The sequence below is a fragment of the Nicotiana tabacum genome, chromosome 19, assembly GCF_000715075.1.
Source record: "Nicotiana tabacum cultivar K326 chromosome 19, ASM71507v2, whole genome shotgun sequence".
Taxonomy (NCBI): domain Eukaryota; kingdom Viridiplantae; phylum Streptophyta; class Magnoliopsida; order Solanales; family Solanaceae; genus Nicotiana; species Nicotiana tabacum.
In genome coordinates, this window is record NC_134098.1 from 148528196 (window position 1) to 148546355 (window position 18160).

The following is an 18160-nucleotide window of genomic DNA, read 5'->3' on the forward strand; positions in this document are numbered from 1 at the left end:
ACGGAATAATATGATGATTCCTCCAAATATTCAAAAAGAGATTGTGAATGCTTGTGCAAAAGAAACAATGAAAGCAATTGTTGAAGAGATGAATGGAGATTATTTTGAAATATTGGTTGATGAATCTAAGGATGTCTCTCATAAGGAACAAATGGCTCTTGTTCTGCGATACGTCAACAAAGAGGGAAAACTTATTGAGTGATTCCTTAGTATTGTTCATGTTAAAGATACAATTGTGTTGTCATTGCAAAAGGCAATCTATTCTTTATTTTTAGAGCATTCATTAAGTCGATCACAAATATGGGGATAAGGTTATGATGGAGCTAGTAATATGTAAGGAGAAATCAATGGGCTTAAGACGTTAATCTTGAAAGATATTCCTTCAGCTTATTTCGTACATTACTTTGCTCATCAATTGCAATTGACTCTTGTAGCTGTTGCAAAGAATTGATGTGGATCAATTTTTTGATATTGTTGCTAATGTCTTGAATACTATTGAAAGTTCTTTTAAGCGCAGGGAGATGCTCCGAGAGGATCAAGCACAAAAACTAGAGGAATTGCTTATGCTTGGTGAAGTTATACGGGAAGTGGACAAAATCAAGAACTTGGACTTCAAAGGCCAGGAGATACCCGTTGGGGATCTCATTTTAAGACAGTGCGTAACTTTATTGCATTATTCTCGTCAATTATTCATGTTCTTGAAGTTCTTGTAAGTGAAGGTGTAAATTATCTTGAGAGATCAATGGCAAAAAATCTAGTGAATGACATAAGATCTTTTGAGTTTGTGCATTTATTGCATTTGATGTTAAAAATATTAGCAATTACAAATGACTTAAAAATCGCTTTGCAAAGAAAAGATCAGAATATTGTAAATGATATGAAGCTCGTTGGTTTCGCCGAGAGCCAATTGCAATCAATGAGAGAGTCTAAATGGGAATCTTTGATAGCCGATGCCTCTTCATTTTGTGCGAAACATGGTATTGTGATCCCCTAAAATGGATAAGAAGTATCATCGTGGAAAGTCAAAGCATAGGAGTTCAAGTATGATATACTCTCATCATTTGCGTGTAGATATTTTTAATGTTGTCATTGATTTGCAGCTTTCAGAACTTAATAGTCGTTTTGATGCAATGAATAATGATCTACTTCTTGGTATGGCTAGTTTGAGTCCGGATAATTCTTTTGCAAATTATGATAAAGAAAGAATTATGAACCTTGCTAAACTTTATCCTCATGAGTATAGTATTTCCAAGCTTGAAGATCTTAGCTACGAGCTTGACAACTATATTCTTTATGTAAGAGAAGACCGTGATTTCTCTAGCTTGAAAGGGCTTGGAGATCTTTCAGAAATACTAGTTGAAACAGAGCTGCACAAGACTTGGGGACTTGTTTATTTTCTTATGAAGTTGAGTTTGATATTGCCTGTCGCTACTGCAACGATAGAAAGAGCTTTTTCTTCAATGAAATACATCAGAAATGACTTGCAGAGCAGAATTGGTGATGAGTTTATAAATGACTGTTTAGTTTGTTATATAGAAGATGAAATATTTGAAAGTCTACCTAATGATGCGATCATTGATCGTTTTCAAAACACGACAAGTCGTCGGGCACAATTGTAATGGTGATATTTACTGAATATATGTTATGTTTAGTGGTTCAGTACTTTTTGAATATATTGAATATTAACACTCGTACATAGTTCGGTTATTATTGTATAGTGTTTTGAGGTTTGTCCTAGAATATTAAATCTTGAACCCATAAAGTTAAATTTCTGGATCCGCCTCTCTATCCGGGGAATGCCCTGAGGTACATGTAAATGAAGGCCAAGTACGGGACGACATCATCATGGAAGTGTAGTATAGTATTTTGTCTTATTTTTCCTCTTATTCTATTTTCTTTTATTTAGGTGGGGAAGGCCTCGAGCCTCTTATGTATTTATTTTCTCTGTATGTATTGCTTCAATTTGAGTGTTCTTACAAGCCAATTAGATCAAGTACGCAACCGTGAAATCCACGGGATTTGGGGAATGCCTAACACCTTCTCCCGAGTCAAATGAATCCTCTTACTTAGAATCTCTGGTGCATACTTTATTTTAGAGTCTAAATGTGTTTTAAAAGGAAAAATTATTTTTTTTAAAAACGATGACTTGACACATCGAAATCAAAACGATTCTAAGAAAATCTTTTTTTAACACCTTTTGTCACTTTTCAAATTGAAATCTTTTTGAGATTTAAAATCACTTTTTATCTTTTAAAGAGGGTATTTTTGGTGAAAAAAAGGGGTGTGACACCCAATGATATAGATTTGTATAGGTAGTGAAGTTAAGGCATACCACCTTCAAGTTTAATGGGCAAAACTTTTTGACTATTAACTTTGAAGGTTCGCCTATTGATCAGAAACTTGCCTCAAAGGTCAAAAGTTAAAGGCCACGCCTATGGTGTTCTATTTATGATATTTTCTGTCATCTAGCTAATATTAGTACTATATCCCTAATAAAGAAAGCAAACATAGTGGATTTCAGCATTCCTACTCAGCATTTTGTCACTCCAAATATTTACAAGACATATAGTTAAGTTTAGATGTCATTTGTGGATCATTACAACCTTTTGTATACATAAGGTTCTAATGGTTGTTCGTGAAATTGTATCAGAATAATTGATGCTAAAAAGATTAAGCATAACATGCATTGTTCAAATCCATGAACATGTACCTAAGTTTGGACTTCAAAGTTCAATATAAAATGATAAAACCCACTGTTGATGCAGTTAACTTAATGTTCCAAGAAAATTCGTGTCAAGATCCCATTTGTTAAAGAAGAAATTAAAAAAAAAAGTGCCGACAAGAATTAACAAAGGGAAGTTGTTTTGATATTTACAAAACTTCGTATGGCGTTTTAAACTATACATCAAGCACAAGAAAGACATGCAGATGGTCACACCCATCTCAAATTGGACATCCAAAGCCCCATTCCCCATTAATTCCAAAATTAGAAATTAAAAAAGAAAAATATATAAAAAAGAAAAATTAGGAAGACCTCCTCTTCAGATTTGAAATTACAATCATCTCTTGCTTGCTGATATGTATTAGTGTATTACACTATTAATGTATTACACTAATATATATATATATAGTTTGGGAATTATCAAGAGAGCAATTAATGACTTATGACTCCCTGAACTTTATAACCGTATGACATAATGTGAATTCACCCAAATCCAATTATAAGGAGGGGCTTTTTTCAAATCTAAGAACTTGAAGAAGGGACTTTGAACTTCAGTGTAAGCCCTGACATTATTACAAGTAAAATTAAGTAAGAGGTCCATGTCAAGTTCTGGACCTGGTCGGTGACAGGTGTCAGCAGCTAAATGAGATAAAGAAGAAAAAATAAGAAGAGGAGGACAAGAAATGTGGTCAACCCAAAAGGGATCCAAGTCTTTAAAAACCGTAGTCTAATTTAAAACCAAACAAGTAATTCAAAAACCAAACTCTTCCTTTCACTCTTTCAAGTTTCAAGCAAAGTCCCAAATGGGAGATACTTACTCTTCACAGCCTCCTTCGCTACATTTATGTTTCTTCCTTGTTGTTCTCTTCATATTTGTAAGTATTACATGGTACATCAAATACGAGTCTATTTTTGAAGGCATTATGGATCAATTCAAGCTTGTTCTAATGGTGTCTCCATTGCTATTGCTTCTAATTGTGCACTTATTTTCGAGCTTGGAAAAATCTGTCTCATTCATTCCCTTCCCTGAAAAAGACTCATTTCATAGAGCTGGTGCTACTCCTTGGGGAGTTGGCATTCTCCTTGTGCTTCTCCTTTTCATGATTTCTTACCACTCTGATTTTCGAGAACGATGGTTTCCTCTTCTAAGTTGATGATTTAATTAATTTGAGATTATGAGCCAACATATTCTGGGCAATTATCAAATATATATGGTTACAGTGGTGTAGTTTGATCACAACTTTGCATATTCTTCCTGACCGGAAATGATCTTCAGTACTGGCGTTAACCTGTGTATACACTACCCGTGTAATTTATCTGGACTCTGGTTATATTTTTAGATAAAAAGTTCCATTTCTTATGATCGATTATTTATAGTTATTTTTAATTGACTCTAGTAACGAGGCCTTTGACTTTTCGAGAGTTAAGAGGAGCATTAGCGAGATAAGAAAAGCCCTTGTATATTTTAACTGGAAAGTTTATTAAATTGGTGTTTTTCTTTTGATCAGTTTCCTAATTTTCTTCATTCTTCAATATTGAAAACTTTGTTTCTTTTATCATAAAGATTGTGGTTATTTGAATTTACTTTTCTAACATGGGGTTATGGATGAGTAGATAACCGTCATATCTGGACTTCATATTTTGGTCAACAGTATTGGGGTTACATTTTGGAGCTATATCATTCAAGTACGAAAAAGAAGAAACATATAAAAAAGTTTCAGAATATCTATTTGTATACCTTTTAAGTCAACAAAACAGGACACATTTTTTACGTGTTGAGGACTTTAGTTGAAGTACAAAACATGTTGAAAGAATATATTACTTTTGATGAATCTACAACTACCAATTGGCTGTGGTGGATCCAGTGTGAGTTCTTGCTGTAGACTTTGTAAATGATGAAAAAATTAGAAAGTATCATATTACTCCTTTCTCTTTTACTCGAGAAGTAATAAACACTAGTCTTGACTACTACTTATTTTTCTTTACCTGAAGTAATAAATATTGCTCAACTTGCAGAGTCTTTTGATCTTAAATAACTGTATAAAGATAGTTTGCAAACTTAATAGCATATATTTCAAAATGGGAAAAGGTCCAAATTTGTCTATCTATTATTGTATATTGTTTACATTTGTCCCCCGTTATACTTTTCGCCAATTTCCGTCCATACTGTTAACAAACTCTTCAAATTTGCCCCTAACCATAACGGCCCTACACTATGGCAGTTGACCCCTCCAATTTTTGTCCATGTCCAATGCCAAGTCATATTAAAAAAAAAAAAAAAGCTGCAAAGTCAAATGGCCCTAGGGAGGGCAACTATTGATTTGTCTTTAGTTAATTCATTAACTGATTCACACTTATAAAAACAAACAAGCCAAAAACATGGGACAAAACTTTAAAATTGGGGTTCAACGGGATCTCATTAATCTGCCTTAGTGCTCACCCCCTCCCCCCACACGCATCGTCCTCATCACCACCAACACCCTTCATCTCCCCCAGAATTTTTCATTTATTTTTTAACCATTTTTTCTTTTTTATTCCTTTTTTAATTTTACTTTTTCCCTTAATTCAAGAAATGATTCTCACATGATTGATCCAAATAATTTTCAAACCTACCACCATTCAATATTAGAACACAACTTCCAAAAGAAATTTTTAAATCTGGAACTCTTCAAGTTCAACAATGGTGAGGCCGATGAACCGCGTTTAAAGTTAATTTTCAACTGGATTTTAAAAAATTTCAGTGCTATAACAATTACCAAATCAATCCTCAAAGTTTAATTCAACCTCATATGCAAAAATCCCAACCCAAGATGAGGCTTTAAATTTTCGATAATGGACTTTCAAATCTCTTACTTGGATCTGATCCAGTAGTAACGAACACATGAATTCAATTCAAAATCTAAAAATTCAGTTATTATCGTGTTATTTCATTTTGGCTAGATTGTTTGCTCGATTTTCTAGTTGGGTGAAATTGGTCTGAAGGAGGTGACATGGTGTTTTGATGAGGAAGAAAGAGATGTAAAGTAAAAGAGAAAGAAAATGGAATAAAAATAGAACTAAAAATGAAAAATAAACAGATTTGGAGGGGAATGGATCTGGTATGGATTAAAATTGGTGGATTTTAAGTTATTAAAATTAGGGGTGAGTGAATGGCCCCATAAACTTGACCCATTCTATGGTGAATGACATGCTCATCTGACTTGGCATCGACAAAAATTGGAAGGGATGCTGCCACAGTGTAGGGCTATTAGGGTTAGGGGCAAATTTGAAAAGTTTGTTAACGGTAAGGACGGAAACGGACGAAAAGTATAATGGGGACAAATGTAAACAACATACAATAGTAGGACAAATCTGGACCTTTTCCATTTCAAAATATATAGGTACCAGAAACAACCTTCTATTTCACAAGGTAGGAGTAAGGTATGCGTACATGCTACCCCTCCCCAGACCCCACTTGTGAGAATACACTGGGTATGTTGTTATTGTATATTTCAAAATATAAGTGCTTAGAGTGTCAACTCAAAACACATAAGAGTATGCCTCTCTAATTCTAGCACACATTTACCTGTTAGTATTGGGATAAGCCATGAAGTAAATTTGTATTGCAAGACTTGTTAAACCAAGTGAACTTTCATGCACCAGAGACATTGTTAAAGTTCCAGATCTGTGTTGAAATCTTCTACATTCTACTCGGACTAGCGCAAAAGGCAGAAACTTCTTTGATTAATCATCAGCACCATTAAGACCATTACTAGATCATCTTTAAGTTAAAACTACAGAAATTAAGATCTGATACCAACCGTCCGATAACATTAAAGGCTTTTCCTGCTAGCCCTTGTACATTGAACTACAATGATCTGCATACTCATCTAGGCTATTGTTTTACATTTTCTTACTCAAGCTCCTGTATTTTGCTCTTCATTGTCATCCTATCAATATGCTTCTGGACTTCCTCAAAATATCTAGCATCACATACAATTTTCTGAACCAGCAAGAGATACTTACTTATAGACAAATAATTCCCTCGTCTGAGAACCATCAAGCATGTTACTATTCCTTCCCACCAAAATGAGTGATTCAGAATCTCAAGAACCTATAGAAAAATGCAGTCAAAGTAACTTCCATTTAAGAACAAAACCTACTATTTTCTTCCTCTTATGATGTTTTCTCGGGAAATAACTACATATTGAGATTAACTAGGCAAGACATCATTAGCAGTATCGCAGACACTGCAAGGCAAGACATTATTAGCAGCATTGTAGGTACTGCAGATTTAGTAAGTCAGGTTAGTATTTTCTTCTACCAGAAACAAGGCACTTTGTCAAATCTAACCATCTAAGGGCTCCCTCAGTATTGTTCTCCTGCCAACAGCACAAGTGTAGTATACTCATATACCTTGTAATTGAACCATGGAAATGAGTCCAAGAGATTATAGACAACCACATTGATAAGAGGCACAAGCTTTCAGGAGGAAAATAAATGCTACAGCTCTTTCAGAGTCTCCCCCCAAAATACAAGCCAAACCTGTATTACTTCCACCTAAACCCCCTAAAAATGGACATACACACACACACACACACAAAAAAAAGAAAAATGGAAAATGTAAAAATAAGGTGGGAGATATCAGGACTCAGCAGAGATGGGAAAGACTGACTATAAGCAAGATTCCAGAGTGCTGATGTAGTTAGAACAGCTCGGAACTATTTGTGTAGTGTAACATGTTGATAAAAGATGAGAATTAATTCAAGGAAGCACCAAGTAAATCAAATATCACTGTGCAATAAGCATCTATGAAAATTAAATCAGCTACTTAGATTCCTGCAACATGCAGTATTTCACAGCACAGACACGGGGGTAGGAGACAGCCCAAAGTTGGGGTTTACAACGTCATCAAATTTGATACTAGTTTTTAGATTTTTTAAAATCTATTCAGATATTAACTTAAATATTCGATCTACGGGACCCAAAACAAAGACATACTAGTATCACGGAACAATAACTTATCTTTATTTCATCATAGAAGTCTCAGTAACAACGTCTTCACTTAACAAGGACGCATGGTCATTGCATCCCAAGAATATAAATACAACATCGTGCTGACAATAGCCTTCAGATCTGAGAACTCCAGATCCTTGTCCAATTTCTTAGAACAATGGGCACAAAAAGAACCCAAAAAACAAGATGTCTTTACGGCAGCCTACCAGAATATGCAATGTTCAGAAAGCCCAAGATCACCAATAAGTTAAACCCAGAAAATCAATGAGTTACAAGTACAAATGCCTAAACAGAGCTAAACTAGTTTAACAAAATCCAAGAAGATTATCTGCGCCCAACCATTTGCACAGCCTCTGCTAAAAAAGACCAGCATCCAACCATTACAAGGAAACAACTGGATGGACAGACAAACACAAGAAAAAGTTTGACAATGCTCAACGCATTGATAATACCTCTATATTCTGACCATGAGCAGTGAATTAGGTTTCATTTACTGTGCTTAAAAGCATTAAATAGCAGTTGAAACTTCCTCTCACCCTTCTTTCTTCTTCTTTATTTGGTTATGAACATTGGACCCCTGGAGGTTGCTATAAATATCAGGGGAATTGACTCTTTCTCCAACTCTTGGCTTTTCCTTCATCCTACCAACAACTTTTGCACTCCTATTTCCTCCATAGGTCTTTAGTCATCAATAGATCACTACTCCTTCATCCATAAACTTTTGCGCACTTTTAACTTTCGAACGACAAAGTATTCAACTTGTAGTCGAATTTGCATCTTCGTTTGGCTTTAATTTTAATGTGTCAGAAACCAGAAAAATATGAATCTAAAAAAATGTAGGTCGAAGATGATTTCCACTCCAAAAGTGCACAATATCTTTAAAAATCATTTAACCAAGATTGTCGAGGTGCGCGCAAGCTGGCCCGGACACCACGGTTATAAAAAAAGATCATTTAACCGGGATCTCAATGTCACTTTTTCAGAAAATATAGCAATACCAACTGCACCAAAGGTTCAGCTCCAAAAAATATCCTGTAAGCCAAGATAAATCACGATGTTTTGGCAATGTTTTGGTTTATAAGATACAACAACCATTCAGGGGTTGATTTGCCCCAAAGCTGTGAGTTAATATTCAAACTTCAAATATGGGCGGATCGGATATTTTATCCATTTTTGTCTAACCCATTTTCAACCCGCCCATATTCGATCTGACCCGCCCACTTGCCACCCCTAGCATCAGTAATATTTACTGCATCAAAGGCCTTAGAACAAGAATATAAACTGCATCAACATGAAATACAGCTGAAACCATCCATAAAGTCTGGGACTCCAAGCATGGAGGAATGCAAGAAAAGAAGCAATCTCAATGCTGGGATGAAGCAATCCTCATAACTTCACTAAATACAAATGATTTCAAAAGAATACATGTAGGAGGAACCACAAAACTTATGTATATTTTATCGTTTTTCTCCTCTTTACCTAATGCAGCGCACTCACAATATACCCAAGGATTATGGGAACTAATAGGCTTAGAACAAGGTTATCTCAAAAATGAAAGAATTTTTTATGCATTTGACTCAATACTAGCAAGAATGGCCATTTTCACTATCTGCATTTCCGAGTGCAGTTGCTCATGTACAGAAGGGAGAGAATATTATCAAATACGTGACAACAAATTTGTGACAAGCAAAGAGGATAAGCTTGGGCATAATATGAGCAAAAAATAAAATTTCCATCCAACAGCTCACTGAATCGAAAAATAGAAAAAAGCACACACAAATAGCCAATGAGGCTGCTCCCCGTAGAGTTCAGTAAGTACAAATATGATAGAGCTCTTATTGAACAGAAAAAATCTCTCCATCTAATAATATAATCCGTTCCTATATTTAACAACCAACATAACTTAACCAAAAAGCTGACCTCCAAATCAGAAAATAATGTCCTCATCTTTCTGTGAAGCATGGGACAGTATGTTATGGGCTGAACCAAGCGTAATGCCTTTCTTCAAAGAAAGTTCTTCAGCAGCCCTCTCCTCCGCATATTGCCTGGCAGATGCCATCTGTCTCTCTACCTCCCTCTTCTTGTAACCTTGTATCTTTTTCAGACGGAAGAAGTCTTCCCTTTCCAATTCATCAAGTTCCCCCTTGATGTAAAGAACTGTATTCTCCAGCCGAGGCTTTACAACATTCTCCAAGGCATTGACCCTCCGATTTGTGGTCTTGATTGCCTCATCAAGAGTCAAGAATGATGTTTGCAGCGATGCAAGCTCAACAAGTAACTCAATAGATTTCACGTAAGCAGCACGACAGGCTTGTACCTGTTGCCCCCCTCTAGCTAATCCAGTCAGGTCATTCTTGGTCTCTCCTTCAGAGAAATGTTCAAACTTGGGGAGCTTCACCCCGGCAATATTTTCCTGCCGAGATCGAACTTTAAGAGTTGCATTCTGGACATTTTCAAGGACAACGTGCTTGATGTTCTCACCAGCAGCATATTTTGCCTCAGTCAGTGCAAAGGAGGATTCTTTCATGACATCTCCCATTGATTCCTTTGTTGACACTATATTCTTTAGAATCTGACGGAATTGCACAGTCAAAGCATCACTTTTCTTTTTCAGCAAAGCATGGCCTCTTGTTGCTCCAACAAGGCGAGCTTTAATAACTCCCAGCATCGTAACTGTGGGGACAACATTCAAACGTTGACTTTGCCCGGACATTTTGCTAAGTTACTTAGCTGAAAAAAAGAAGTGAGGATTTAATTTTCATAGAGAAAAAATATACTTGGATAAACTCATCTATGCTATGATTAAAAATCCCAGAAAAGAAAATTAATAATTATCAAAGATACTAATATCGATTTCTTTTACACACTAACCCCCAATCTCAGGACATTTTTAGGCATATTGGTTGATTTGGGTTCAAGGAGTACTTTAGACAAATTAGGATACTTAAAGTGCAAAAGATTAGAAGCTGAAATTGAATACTTCAATATCTCTTTTTTACTTTTTAGCCACAGTCAATAGTTATGATTACAAGAATGGAATTTTTGCATGAGTTCAAACTAATGACCTCGCCCTTATACACTTTTCCCTTGAGAGAAATTATCAGGAAGGTAGATCAGTAAACCATCACAACTTCAGAGCAATCATGACACTCGAAGAAGCAACAAGATCACATATCAACTAATGGCACAAATGAATCCAAGTTGCGGCTTTTCTGATGCATTTAAAGTAATGATGCGAATCAGGCTTTTTTTTATTTAAAAATTAAAATCCACTGTCAAGCAGTTCCACTAACTGGAAATGGCTTGAAAGTTAAGATCATAAGCTCTAGATTTGAGGGTTTCCACTATAGCCTAACACAAGGGAAAGATCTTCTTTTTTAAAAAAATTATTTTTGAACCTTAAAAAGATTGTTTATCAGGTAATGGATAACCTATACGCATTCTGGAGCAGAGATACAAAACAATTGAAACACAATTCACATTCCACTAATGAAAACCATTGAAAGGGGATTCATACGCTTAATAATAATATTCCATGAACTGAAACTCACAACACAATGAAAAAAATCATCTTTTTATGATCTAATTCCCTTTTAACAATATACGAAAAGGCAGGTTAGTATAAACAGTAACTATTTAAAAGCCAAATTATCATATGGGAAGCAAACAAGCATGCCTATATAACTTGTAAAAGTCACAATTCAGAATTAAACATCCAACAAATGAAAACAATGGGAAAGGGGATTAGGGTTAGGCAAAGAAGGGCACTTACAAACTAGATTTCGCACGGAGAAGAAAAAGATCAGGAGGAGATTGATGAGTAAACTCAGCAGAAGAAGAGAGTTGGGTCAACTGTGCCAAGAACAAAACTCTCGGGGCGAAAATCGAATTGCAATATCTGTCCAAGTTGGAACTGGCTATTATTGCCTTCATCATTGACATATAGTCGAAAATATTTCGGGGGATTATTCGGAAGTTTCTCGGAAAATTCGCAAAAATACCTTACTTTTAGATTTAAACTTGGACAAATTAACAAATGTAAATGCAATACGTATTTCAGCAAAAAACTTATACGAATGTCAAGTAATTGCTAATTATTAGCTCCTGATCAAAGATTTTGGTATGGAAAGCATCAATTTACCAAGCTAACTAATCACTTTGTACAAATAGAATATTGTATACGGTTAAAATCGGACCCATCCGATTTTACTATTTGGCCGAGATCGGGAGATTGTATCGAAGGACGGCCTCGTAACGGAACAGACTAAATCACGAGGATTAGGTACCGAGTTCAGAACCGAGGTACCTGTCGAGATCGAGGCTAGTAGCGATCGAAGCCAAACGAGACAAACAAGATCGAAGATAGCAAAATAACAGAAAGGAGAGATATCCGTGACTGGTCGAGGATCACGGCGTAAATCTCGGAGACTGGTCGAGGATCATGGCGTAAATCTCGGAACGGATCAAAACAGAAAACAGTTAATTAGCTAATCATGGAATTTCCTTCTGTAATTAGAGTTATACCATAAGTAGAACTCATTTACTATTTAAATGAGAGTATTAACCATTTGTAAGACAGGTTGTTCTCACATAAAAAAAAAAAAAGCCAATATAACGCTCTCTCTTTAACTTATACTCTCTTGTTCATCATCTTGCTTTATTTTTAATTATTTTGGTATCAATCAGTTCGAGGGCACCCTATCTCGAGGGTTGAATTCCGTTTCAACACTGGTTTGCTTTACTTTATAGCTCCTTTCTGTTATTAATTTTCATTTATCAATTGGTATTAAGTGAAATCACGTGTCCTTAGAACCATATTATAAGTTTAATTGTTATCTAATTTTAAGGGTAAACAGTTTGGCGCCCACCGTGGGGCTAAGGATAATAGTGATTGCTTAATACTAATTTCGATAACACACACTGTTTTACACTTGTTCTCGTAAGAATCTTTATTTTTAGGATAAACATGTCAAACTCACAAGTAACACCTACATATGGTGACAACGACATCGGATTTCACGGGAAAAATGACAATGTAGCCGCCCCAGGAATCGAGGTGCCTCAGGCTGACCTCGAGGGAGCACCAATTGCAAATCCCGTCGATGTCAGTTCACATATCGCCCTAAATACAAATTTGGGCGTTGATCCTGAAGGTAGCGTACGCAGGAAAGTTCGATCAGGTGGTCGAGGTATGCAGGGCGGAGAAGACGATGGAGTTAGCCTCCAATTGATATTCGAAATGTTACAGGCTCAACAAGTCGTTATAGCACAACTACAAAATCAGCACCGAACACAGGATCGCGCCTATGCCGGAAGTTCGAATGCCAACGAATCGGGGACTGACCCCGCCATTATAAAAATGCTCGAGGAGCTCACTAAACGGATTCAATCGGGAGAAAAGAAAATCGAGACAAATGACAAGAAAGTAGAGACATACAACTCCCGGGTTGACCAAATACCGGGGGCACCGCCGATTTTAAAGGGAATGGATTCAAAGAAATTTGTACAGATGCCTTTCCCTCCAAGTGCAGCTCCGAAACTCATTCCGAAAAAATTCTGAATGCCAGAAATTCCTAAGTATAATGGGACCACCGATCTTAATGAGCATGTCACTTCTTATACGTGCGCAATAAAAGAGAATGATTTGGAAGACGATGAGATTGAATATGTTTTACTGAAGAAATTTGGAGAAACCTTGTCGAAAGGAGCTATGATATGGTACCATAATTTACCACCTAATTCTATCGATTCCTTCGCCATGCTTGCAGACTCCTTCGTAAAGGCATATGCCGGAGCAATAAAGGTTGTAACTAGGAAGTCAGACCTCTTCAAGGTGAAACAAAAAGACAACGAAATGCTAAGGAAATTCGTATCTCGGTTCCAAATGGAACGCATAGAACTACCATCGGTCACAGATGATTGGGTTGTTCAAGACTTTACTCAGGGTTTGAACGAACGAAGTTCGGTGGCATCACGACAGCTAAAGCAGAATTTAATTGAATATCCAGCGGTAACCTGTGCTGATGTACATAATCGCTACCAGTCAAAGATCAGGGTCGAGGATGATCAATTGGGGACCCCTTCCGGTTCCGTTTATCTAAACATGCCCGTCGGTAGAACTCAAAGGGATATCGATAGAGAACCCCGGTCGAATAGAGATCGGTATCAACCATACAACGCAGATCGTGAGAACAGCAGCCCAGGACGCAATCCCATCCGAAATGATCGAAGGAACGATCGAGGACAGAGCTCTCAAGGGCTCATGAGCAAAAGCGGCTTCGATAAACATGCCGATCCCATAGAAGCACCACGATTATCAGAATACAACTTCAGTATCGACGCATCAGGTATTGTGTCAGCCATTGGGAGAATCAAAGATACTAGATGGCCCAGACCCCTACAAACTGATCCATACCAAAGAAACCCCAATAAAATATGCAAATACCATGGTACACATGGTCATAAAACCGAAGACTGCAGGCAACTAAGGGAGGAGGTGGCCCGTCTATTCAACGAGGGCCACCTTCGCGAATTCTTGAGCGACCGAGCTAAAAAACCATTTCAGAGACAGGGATGCAAACAGGAAAAATGAGCAGGAAGAACCTCAGCACGTGATTCACATGATCGTTGGTGGGGTCGATATTTCACAAGGGCCCGTGTGCAAACGCACTAAAGTATCAATCACCAGGGAAAAACAAACTCGTGACTATGTGCCAGAAGGCACTTTATCATTAAATGATGAGGAAGCAAAAGGGATCTCACAACCCCACAATGATGCTTTGGTAATCTCTATCCTTATGAATAAAATTCAGATTAAACATGTTTTAATTGATCCAGGAAGTTCGGCCAATATTATTCGATCGAGGGTCGTGGATCAGCTCGGCCTGCAAGATCAGATCATACCCGCAGCTCAGATTCTCAATGGATTCAACATGGTGAGTGAAACTACTAAAGATGAAACCATACTACTAGTAAATGTAGCCGGAACTATTCAAGAAACAATGTTCCATGTGATCGAGGGTGATATGAGGTACAACGCACTGCTCGGAAGACCCTGGGTTCACAACATGAGGGCGGTCCCCTCAACCCTTCACCAAATGATGAAGTTCCCAACACCAGATGGAGTAGAAATGGTGTATGGGGAACAACCTGCTGCCAAAGAGATATTCGCAGTCGATGAAGTAATACCGGTATCAGCGCTTTCGTCAACAAAGGGATCGGAGTCCAAAGGAGAACAGGAAGCTAAATAGCAATCACAACCACCAGCCTCGACCCAGTCGGAGAAGCAGGAAACAAACGAGGGCGATGAATACTGGACCCCTCAATCCTTCATAAACCCCGAGGATTCTGACGCCACAAAATCGACAGTCGAAGAGTTGGAGCAAGTCATACTGATCGAGTATCTACCCGATCGAAAGGTATACCTGAGTACGGGGTTAACCCCCAAACTCAGGGGAAAACTCATTAAATTTCTTATCAATAATATGGATTGTTTTGCTTGGTCCCGCCTAGATATGACAGGAATCTTGCCGGAGATCACAACACATCGACTGAGCTTGGACCCGAAGTTTCGCTCGGTAAAACAAAAGAGAAGGCCTCAGTCCGAGATAAAATATGCATTCATCAAGGACGAGGTAAACAAACTTCTCAAGATAGGATCCATTCGGGAAGTAAAATATCCTGAATGGTTAGCGAACGTAGTCGTAGTCCCTAAAAAGGGAAATAAACTTAGAATGTGCGTAGACTATAAAGATTTAAACAAAGCATGTCCTAAAGACTCCTTTCCTCTGTCGAATATCGATCGCATGATCGATGTCACGGCCGGTCACGAGATCCTTAGTTTTCTCTATTCCTACTCCGGGTACAATCAAATATAAATGAACCCGGAAGATCAGGAAAAGAATTCGTTCATCACTAAGTATGGCACCTATTGTTACAATGTAATGCCGTTTAGAATAAAAATACTGGTGCCACTTATCAACGCTTAGTAAATCGAATGTTCGAAGAACAAATAGGTAAATCAATGGAGGTTTATATTGACGATATGTTAGTTGAGTCCCCGCGAGCAGAGGACCATTTGACATATTTGCAGGAGACCTTCGATATATTGAGGAAATACAACATGAAACTCAACCCGGAGAAATGTGCATTCGGGGTCGGCTCGGGCAAATTCCTCGACTTTATGGTATCAAATCGGGGGATCGAAATCAACCTCGATAAAATCAAGGCAATCGAAGATATCACAACCGTGGAGAATGTTAAGGCCATACAAAGATTAACAGGGCGCATAGCCACCCTAGGCCGATTCATATTGAGGTCTTCAGATAAGAGTCACAGGTTCTTCTCACTGCTCAAAAAGAAGAACAATTTTGCATGGACCCCGGAATGCCAACAAGTACTGGAAGAATTAAAGCGATACCTCTCGAGCCCGCCACTGCTTCATACTCCCAAAGCGGACTAGCAACTCTACTTGTACTTAGCAGTCTCGAAAATTGCGGTAAGTGGGGTCCTAGTTCGAGAAGAGCAAGGTACGCAATTTCCTATTTACTATGTTAGTCGAACTTTAGGTGAGGCCGAGACCCGGTGCCCACACTTAGAAAAATTAGCGCTTGCCCTAATAAGTGCCTCTAGGAAATTAAAATCATATTTCAGTGTCACCCGATCTGTGTGGTGACTACTTATCCCCTTCGCAATGTTTTGCATAAGCCCGAACTTTCGGGCCGGTTGGCCAAATAGGCCGTCGAGATTAGTGGGTATGATATCGAGTATCAACCCCGAACGGCCATCAAGTCTCAAATCTTAGCGGACTTCGTGGCCGAATTTATGCCAGCCCTCGTACCTGAGGTCGAAAAGAAACTATTATTAAAGTCAGGTACATCATCGGGGGTGTGGAACCTCTTTACAGACGGTGCTTCGAACGTGAAGGGGTCCGGGCTAGGCTTCGTTTTGAAGCCGCCCACGGGTAATACAATTAGACAAGATATCAAAACTTCCAAGTTAATTAACAATGAGGTCGAGTATGAGGCCATGATTGCAGGTCTCGAGATAGCTAAAGGTTTGGGAGCAGAGGTCGTCGAGGCCAAATGTGACTCCCTTCTTATAGTAAACCAAGTCAACAAAACCTTCGAGGTTCGAGAAGATCGAATGCAGAGGTACTTGGATAAATTACAGGTGACTCTACATCGGTTTACAGAATGGACCCTACAACATGTACCTCGAGAACAAAATAGTGAGGCCGATGCCCTTGCAAATTTGGGGTCATCAGTTGAAGACGACGAGATTAGCTCGGGGACTGTCGTACAACTTTCAAGGTCAGTAATCTAAGAAGGCCATGCCGAAATCAACTCCACAAGTCTGACCTGGGATTGGAGGAACAAATATATCGAGTACCTAAAGAACCGGAAACTTCCATCGGATCCTAAAGAATCGAGGACTCTACGTACGAAGGCCGCACGATTCATATTGGCGGAAGATGGAACACTATATAAAAGGATGTTCGATGGACCATTGGCAATATGTTTGGGACCAGGAGATACCGAGTACGTCCTACGAGAAATCCACGAGGGCACCTGCGAAAATCATTCTGGTGCCGAATTATTGGTTCACAAAGTCATTAGAGCAGGATACTATTGGGCCGATATGGAAAAGGATACAAAAGAGTTTGTTCGAAAGTGCGTCAAATGTCAAAGGTATCGCCGATGATTCATCAACCCGGAGAGCAACTCCACTCAGTCTTATCCCTATGGCCATTCATGAAATGGGGAATAGATATCGTCGGCCCTCTACCATCGGCCCCAGGTAAAGCTAAATTTATTTTGTTTATGACTGACTACTTTTCTAAGTGGGTTGAAGCACAGGCTTCGAGAAAATTAGAGAGAAAAAAGTCATAGATTTCATCTGGGACCACATTATATGCCGATTCGGGATACCTGCCAAGATCGTATGTGACAATGGAAAGCAATTCGTCGGCAACAAAGTGACAAAGTTTCTTGAAGATCACAAAATAAAAAGGATCCTGTCAACACCATATTATCCTAGTGGGAACGGATAGGCCGAATCAACAAACAAAACCATCATTCAAAATCTAAAGAAAAGATTGAACGACGCTAAGGGAAATGGCGCTGAAGCTCTGATCCCGGTTGAAGTTGGGGAACCCAGCGTCAGGTTTCGATATGCAATGAAAGATTCGAATAACGAGGCTATGAATACAAGCCTCGAATTGCTAGATAAAAAACGGGAAGCCGCTCTCGTTCGAATGGCCGCACAAAATAGCGGATCGAAAGGTACTACAATCGAAGAGCCAATCTTCGACACTTTAAAATCGGAGACTTGGTTCTGAGGAAGGTCACCCTCAATACTCGAGACCCAAACGAAGGAAAAGTTGGACCAAGCTGGGAGGGACCTTATCAGGTCCTCGATATCATCGAAAAGGGATCCTACAAA

At 38.3% G+C, this 18160-nt stretch overlaps 2 protein-coding genes across 2 annotated transcripts; one reads left to right on the forward strand and one right to left on the reverse strand.

The window, feature by feature from the left end:
• Positions 1–742: 742 nt before the first annotated feature.
• On the forward strand, positions 743–1619 carry LOC142173779 (uncharacterized). Its single transcript, XM_075239429.1, has 2 exons — positions 743–977; positions 1072–1619. Exons 1-2 carry the CDS (start codon positions 743–745, stop codon positions 1617–1619), a joined length of 783 nt encoding a protein of 260 aa, XP_075095530.1.
• A 7811-nt stretch (positions 1620–9430) lies between these two features.
• On the reverse strand, positions 9431–11699 carry LOC107786463 (V-type proton ATPase subunit D-like). Its single transcript, XM_016607948.2, has 2 exons — positions 11490–11699; positions 9431–10447 (listed from the first exon to the last, which is right to left on the reverse strand). Exon 2 carries the CDS (start codon positions 10428–10430, stop codon positions 9645–9647), a length of 786 nt encoding a protein of 261 aa, XP_016463434.2. The 5' UTR covers positions 10431–10447; positions 11490–11699; the 3' UTR covers positions 9431–9644.
• Between the last annotated feature and the right edge of the window lie 6461 nt (positions 11700–18160).

What these genes read in the sequence shown, in the direction of transcription:
- LOC142173779 (XM_075239429.1), top strand. Translation starts at nt 743, where the DNA reads ATGGCAAAAAATCTAGTGAATGACATAAGATCTTTTGAGTTTGTGCAT. An exon ending in TTCATTTTGTGCGAAACATG is followed by an intron (nt 978 to 1,071) that starts GTATTGTGATCC and finishes ATTTGCGTGTAG; the next exon opens with ATATTTTTAATGTTGTCATT.
- LOC107786463 (XM_016607948.2), bottom strand. Translation starts at nt 10,430, where the DNA reads ATGTCCGGGCAAAGTCAACGTTTGAATGTTGTCCCCACAGTTACGATG.